General features: G+C 43.7%; 1 protein-coding gene across 1 annotated transcript; it reads left to right on the top strand.

Annotated features, from left to right (window-relative positions):
• The first annotated feature begins 2,498 nt into the window (after positions 1-2,498).
• Positions 2,499-3,389, top strand: LOC119652462. The gene is made up of 3 exons (XM_038056629.1): positions 2,499-2,740; positions 2,800-2,972; positions 3,033-3,389. The coding sequence occupies exons 1-3, from the start codon at positions 2,504-2,506 to the stop codon at positions 3,370-3,372; spliced, it is 750 nt and encodes a 249-aa protein (XP_037912557.1). The 5' UTR covers positions 2,499-2,503; the 3' UTR covers positions 3,373-3,389.
• The last annotated feature ends 4,331 nt before the right edge of the window (positions 3,390-7,720 follow it).

Here is a 7,720-nt window from a genome sequence, read left to right as displayed (position 1 = left end):
AGCTACCGATTACCAAGTACTATTGAATGAATTTTCGGAAAGAGGAAGGTAAGGACAGATCGAATCTCCTCCTCTGGTTGGAACCTTCCTCCTTCCAGAAAGGTAATCTAAATACTCTACTCTACTCTACTTATCGGCAGATTAATGCTTAGCTCACGCCTTTTGGTTACTTCCAGTACTGTGTACCTTCTATAGAACACCAGGAACCAAGGGTCTAGATCTACCGCCAAGTTGAACAAACATCTTATATTGCGGTCATTCAAGGAATCAAATATCTTCTTCGTCACTCTCACTGGTAACGACGTGATACAGTTAGTAATATCTACTTTGTTCCCCGCAAAAGAGTAACTTATTGTTTTACCTAAGTGTTACTGCATAGATTTACATTCAAGCCAGGAACAGGAGGTTTAGAGGATCTAAAATAACAACTATAAAGAATAGTAACCAATAGAACCCGCAAACTTCCCACAGAAAACCATATCAACCGGCTAAGAGTACTCATCAACGCTTTAAATCCTTGCATTTTTAGAGCCACATGCCTTTTTTCAAACTCCAGTTATCCTTTCTAAAAATATAAAAAGCTCTACAAAGGTTCAACATTCAGCTCAAATGTCCTTTTTGAGAACACTTCGGTAAAAATAACGAATAACTGGAAAATGTGGTTTGCGCCTGAGAATCCAAGTTCTGAAACTTGCCGAAGGAAAAATATGAAGTTTGATGTGTCCTTAAAAGCTCCTGCAAGGATAAGGGAGTGACTCCCTATTGCGTCCAAATTTACAGAAATCATGTTAGAGAGAGTATCATATGTAATTAAAATGTCGGTCTGGAAACAAACCTGAAATTGGAATAGCTCTAAAAGGAGCAAAAGGGCAAACGAAGGACGATCAGTCTAAGCAAAAGACATTATGCTTGATAGACCAAAGAATAATAATCACATTCGTCATGCATAAGGGTGGGAATTGGCGCACTAAGCTTGAAGTACATAAAAAATTCCGGAACAACAGGAAGCGGTAGAAAGGAGATGTTCACATGTTCTCTAAAAACAGAGTGAGGTTGGATGACTCTACATAGCCCTTCGAACTCCCGAACAACTTAAAGATTTGTTCCACACTACATAGCACTCAAAAATCCTCCTGAAAATTGCAATTGCAATGCTAATTTCTTCTAGTCCCCTAAGTGGGGTATAACGCGTCAACTACACCTACTTGTAATCGCTCGTGGTTACCTGAAATGCACTTTAGTCCCCCAGTTAGAAGTTTGCCAGAAACCGGGTCCCATGTCAAGGAAGCGCAATTTGCGATAGCCGTCAGAAGCAGCCCAACACGGGATTCACGTCTGCTCCCACTTGGCTTTCTAGTGTAGAAAGGCATTGCCATTAGTGTGACAAGAGGGGGATGAGTACTCTCCGGAGTCACACTATGTTATTTCTCTTAGGTCCAGAATGTCCAATCTAAATCGCTGGAATTCTGGCTCAAGTTGGAGCAAGCAAGCATTCACAGAAGCCTCGCCACACTTGTCGAGAAGCATACGCGCATTCCAGAAACTAATCATAGTCCTTTTTCGATAGGCAAAGGTCGTTGCCGTGAGGCCAAGGTTGCAATAAAGTTTCAAAATTTGTAGGTTGCTAGCCCCCTTTCAGTAGCCTCTTGCGACAGGCAAGCTTTGAATGTATTCTTAAGCCCCACGCCAACTCACGGGACATAATTAATATCTGGATGTCGATTAATTCATTAGATACTGTCATTTACTAATCTGAAAATTCACACAAGTGTGTTATCAACTGCGTGACCGAATTCTCCGCCTCTTTAATCGTTGCCACAGGTAGAACCATATGTGATCCTTATTCGTTAACTTCAGTTGTGAGCCATTAGATTCCTTGGAGTTGAAGAATATTGCGTATTAGTTGTCCAAAAAGGGCGTCCAATTTCCACTGCCTGAATCCCTCCCTTCTTCTGCGCTCTGGTCCGTCCCATCCGACAATTTCTCCAAGGTTAGTTGACAGTGACCATACTGTTTCTTCCAGAAGCATTGTTAGTGTCTGTTTCATCTTCCATCCTATCCCTTTTTGCTGTTTTGGTAAAACAAGATATATTTCGATACGTTCTCTACGGTTCTGAGTGTTGGCCGACTATCAAAAACAATGACCGGCCTCTTGCGGTAATGGAGACGAAGACGCTAAGTTGGACTAGTGGCGTGACATTGCACCTTTGAAAAGGATTTGTTCTCGATGATCTAGCAGACCGTCCTGGCCTGTTCCTATTACTGTTTGACCATAAGACAGACGATTCAAATTTTGAGGCCAAAGCATCCGGCTCGATTGAACAATGCATGCTGTTCTAACGCTGAAAGATATTTGCATCTAAAATTGACTAAATGGGTTAGTTAGAGAATTTTAGAACCCAGGCAATGACACTAAAATAATGGAGACACCGTTAAAAAAAATTGAATATTGTTACCAGCCGCTGTGCTGTATCACTGAGGAGGTCAAGAGAAAAACTTCTCAATGCTGAATCCTGAAACAGAATACCTTCCTAACATTAAAATAAGTAAACTACGGAGTGAATTGAAGTATCTGACAAACAACTTCGAACTTCAAATTTTCGAGATTGGCTCATCTATTTTTTACATTTTACTGCCTATGGAAACCGCGAATCCAATTATCCCAAACTACTCAGACGGCGTCAAAATTACAGATTGGGACGTTCGATTACAGGCCTACCCTTATGACTATTGCACAACCGTAAGTTGAATCCTTACCATGGGTTACTTTCTTCTATATAAAATCAATTCAAATTATAGAAAGGTGCCCATTACCGCACTTTTGGAGCTGACCAGAAGTTCCATTTTACAAAGACCACTACGCATGAAGCTTTGGAGCAAGGGATCACCCCAAAGAACAAGAAAGGGGACGACGACACTACAAGAGTTACGCGGAGACCGATGATAAATTTTACATCCTTTCCAGTTATAGAGTAAGTTACCTTCGTTTAGCGGCATCAAAATGAATTATAGCACCGACCAGATGTTTTCAGCACCGAAAAGAGATTTGCCGCAACAATGAAGGAAGCAACTGATTGCAGTCCGTATCGCAGCGACAACAAAGCGAAAATGTATATGACTACCTACAAGCGCAGCTATATTGACCATAGACCACGACCTATCAAGGAACCTGAAGTTATCCCTGATATCCAGGATGTATATCCGCTCTTCAATAGAATCTCCAAGAGTGATTTTGAAGTTATTGGACCAATGGCGCCTCGTAAATTCATGGATGATCACCTCATGCATCCTTCACCTCAGAAGCAACTTTCGAACCATTATAAACAAATTAGGATGGTCTCATATTGTCCATGGTTGGGAACTTATAAATAAATAATTATGTTTGGTGACTTGGAGCCTGAAACCACGACAGAACACGTAAGAGTTTACGGGGGATGTAATTCCAATAAAATGCAACTCGTCTTTTAATTTTGGACTTTCCGAATGAGCCATGATCGTCCTGTTCCAGTCTAACCGTTGGCCTGAGGTTGGTAAAAATTTGTTCTGGTGCGCTTGATTTGAAATAGTTTCATGAAGTCAGTGAAGACTTCCAAATCGAACAGACATGCTTAGTCCCTGTGATCTGGTGCAGAATACCGTATCATACTATCCATGGTCGTAAACTGCTCTGGTCATTTTTACCGAAGCTTTGAATGTCAGTAAAGGTCATACTATGTCCAGGGGCACGCTTGCATGTTGGAGGACTCTTAATCTTGCGACGGCGTGTTTGTATATCTTGGGTATCTGACAAGCCCCAGAAGCTCCTTCCTACTCTATGCGACCATCCTGCTTGTAATTCTGATATTAGGATGACCTTGGACATGAAGTTCATCCGGGGAAGTTCTTGAGGAGCTGGGGTCGATGTATGGCTTTTTTTTGTTGAGGATGCAGGGAGTCCTGAGTCCGCGTCCACTTGGTAACAGATTGGACCATTTGGGAAGCAACTTACTTCATCTCTTATGTTCCACGGACCTCTCTTTTGGGGCTAAACACCCAAGATTTTTAAAAGAAAAGTTCACTGACGGATTCGTCCAGGGCAGAGGCAACTCATCAGACGCTCCCCGTCATCAAGTTGACGCTGATTCAGGACTCCCTGCATCCTCAACAAAAAAATCACTTCGGTCTAGTTTAGGTGTGAACATAAAGGGATTTCACTTCAATACAATTCGCACTCATGTCGTATCTGCGATTATATATAACAAGTCGCGAAACCGGAAGCTGGACGCTTCAGGTACGAAAGGTTTTGTGTATTTCTTAGTACGTAGCACGTAATATATCCATATATTATGTGAGAGTATCCACTTTCGGGTGATATTGACATTCATAGTCTTCAATTTTCACAGAAGCAACAAATTTGAGGTATTATAACTTTGTTAGTAATAGTACGATCCAACAAACTTGGTATGATCATGCTATATAGTATAGCCTATATCACTGCAAAATTTCATGGTACTAGGGTGAACCTAAGGGGGGTTTCCAAACAATTACAGAAAATTGTAGTAATATACTATTATTAACTTTATTTAAACAGATATCGGCATGGAAGGTATTTCGGAGGCCAGGCACCGTATAGTGGCAGCCCCCTGATTTTTTTCAGATTTTTCGGTTTGGTAGTTTCTGAGAATGGCCCCCTTAAAGAAGTGATCACTTTCCACCCCCCGCGCTCCCCACCCTTCCAACGAATGTCAAAACTAAGATCGGCTTTGAAAAGTACTAATTGAGACCTTTAATTTGATACCATACATGACTATATTTGATGAAAAAAATTTTACACCCCCCTTTTGCATGTATGGGGACCCCTCCCCCCCTTAAATTCGACGTAAAAGGATGTAATTCACTGTATGCGTGAGCGTTCACAGTTCCCACTTTTCTACCAAATTTGGTGTCAATCGCTATAACCGTCTCCGAGAAAAATGCGTGTGACGGACAGACAGGCAGACAGACAGACACAGACAGACGGTGCTGTGTGGGTCACAGATTCGACTGGTGGAGCGGCGATATGGGCGTGCGGTCGTCAAGCCATACAATATAGCATGGGTCAGGCGGCTAGAGGCTTTGTGTGGGCAAAAATAAGCGGTATATTCATATATAGCTGTTACGCCTCACACTGCCCGAGTTTCAAGAACTGTTAGACGATCTTGTTCACGATGCAAAGGGACGGAGTCCAAAGGTGATAGCCGGTGGCTTTAATGCGTGGCCTATCGAGTGGGGCAGCAAAGAGACTAACGCAAGGGGGCGGTGCTTATTAGAAGCATTCGCCCAGTTGGATGTGGTTCTGGCCAACGAAGGCGATATAATCACTTATCGGAAAGGGGGAACTGGGTCAATTGTAGATCTGACTTTTATCAGCCCTGCGTTAGCACGTGACATGTCCTGGCAAGTTAGTGAGGACTTCACGTACAGCGACCACCAGGCAATCACCTTTGAACTAAGGATGGAGCCACCAGTATAATGATGTGCTCAACCTTCCGGTTCCGGAGGAGGCTACGGTGGTGGGTTACGCCGATGATATAGCACTGGTTGTGGTTGCAAAGCATCTCGAGGATGCTGAGTTGTACTCAAGCGAAGCAATCAGTGTTATTAAGGCTTGGTTAGAGAGTGCTGGACTGGCACTCGCGGAGGAAAAGACGGAAGCGGTCCTCATCACTAAGCGCCGCAAAAGAAATTACGCCTGCATTAGAATCGGGAATCGTATCATCACTTCCAAGCCAGCCATCAAATACTTGGGGGTGATGATAGACGGAGGACTTAATTTTAAGCAGCACATAGAGCATACTTGTAAACGAGCATCCACCACGAGTATTTCTCTGGCAAGGATGATGCCGAACGTAGGAAGCCCGCGGCATACTTGCAGGCTGCTCATAGCCAGGGTGGTGAGCTCTATCATGCTGTATGCAGTCCCAGTTTGGGGAAAAGCACTGCAGGTTTTAGGCAATACACATAAACTGAGTGCGGTTTACAGAAGAACATCCCTAAGGGTGTGTTCTGCCTTCAGGACCGTCTCAGACGATGCAGCGTTCGTCATCTCGGGAATGATGCCGATTGACATCCTGGCAACCGAAATGATGAACATTTATAACACCAGGTCCATCTCTCCCTTATCTCAGGTGAAAAAAGCCGAAAGGGAGAGATCCATAAGCAGGTGGCAACAGCGATGGGACCAGTCAGAAAAGGGTTGTTGGACTTACAGGTTGATCCCTTCCATCGGGGAGTGGCTGGAGAGAAAGCATGGGGAGATCAATTATAATCTCACCCAGTTTCTCACCGGCCATGGAGGATACCGTCAATACCTGTACAGGTTCAAATTGGACACCTCGCCTAATTGTCCAAACTGCGGGGTCCCAGAGGACTCGGCGCACGTTTTCTTCCAGTGTCCTAGGTTCGTGGAAGAAAGGCGGAACCTGGAGGAAACTCTAGGTGAAGTGTTATCACCGGAAAATTTTGTCCGAAGAATGGTAGCCTGTCAGGAAGACTGGGATGCGATCAATTCCATGGTCGCTGTAATCCAGGAAAAACTACGAAAAACAGAAGAAGTGAGGAAGACGCGGTTACGAACCCCGCGGGTAGACGGAAGGAGACCTAGCTAAAGTAAGCTAACTCCGCCCTGTGATGTAATACCTAAAGGTGGTTCCACGGGGTAGGGGGGGAGTCGGGGGTGGTTTTAGTGGGTAAAAATCCCACACTCTGGCGTGCCCAGGCCAGAGTCTTTTGAAGATTTCCACCTCCTCAAAAAAAAAAAAAAAACGAGACACAGACAGACGGACAGACAGACAGACAGACAGACAGACAGACAGACAGTAAACCGATTTTAATAAGGTTTTGTGTTTACACAAAACCTTAAAAATGGAGTAATAACCACCTGTTGCTGCTTGCGGTCACGCTGCTCCCAGAGGAGAGGTGAAGGTAGCTTGTTATGAACTGCCTCTGCCCTGAACGAAACCGTCAGTGAACTTATAGAAGTCTTGCCAAGTAAGTACTCATCCGTGCTAAAGACCCCGACCTAATCGCGCATAAGGTCAGGGTTTACCTTCGGTCGATCGATGTCTGTGTCGTAGCAACAAAAACTGTTATGTCTCAGGGAATGTCTAGTGCCAGCTATGGTACTGCCACATCCTTCGAAGTGCTATTTGTTGATAGTAAACTGGCTGATGAAGTCTAATTGCCCAAACCTTCTAAACAAAAGGTTCGCTTCGAATTGGACGTAAAAGCCAATGGTATCTGATCAGTTCCTATCGAGCATAACTTTTCTCTTTTAATGGTTAATGTAGAGAAAACAGCTTCGAGTTGGTGGAGGCATAGGGTTGGGTCGGCCTTCCAGAATGTGGGAATTATATCAATAACAGCAGGACTTCTGTTTCTTGAACCACTGCTAGGTTTGGAAGCATATTCAGCCATGGTGAAGTTTCGAAAATTTTGGAATGCCTTCTCTTTATAGCCTGAATAAAGATCGTTATAAGTATGGAGAGAAATACGACCAAAGCCTCAACCATGGCTCAGGTCCTTTTATTTAATAAAGTGACTGTATAATGTTCGAAACTTTAAAAAAAAGTTCATGTTGGATAGGTATGTTTCCCGTCCCAGTGCCCATCGAGTCTCAATAGGTCATCGTAGCCTAAAGCCACAACGGACAATACAAATGATCCCAATGCCATTCATTAAACATTCACACTCCACTAAGGGG

The sequence above is a fragment of the Hermetia illucens genome, chromosome 3 (assembly GCF_905115235.1).
Source record: "Hermetia illucens chromosome 3, iHerIll2.2.curated.20191125, whole genome shotgun sequence".
In the NCBI taxonomy this organism is placed as follows: Eukaryota; Metazoa; Arthropoda; class Insecta; order Diptera; family Stratiomyidae; genus Hermetia; species Hermetia illucens.
Note: the sequence above shows the minus strand (reverse complement) of the source record. Positions and strands in the feature narration are given on the sequence as shown.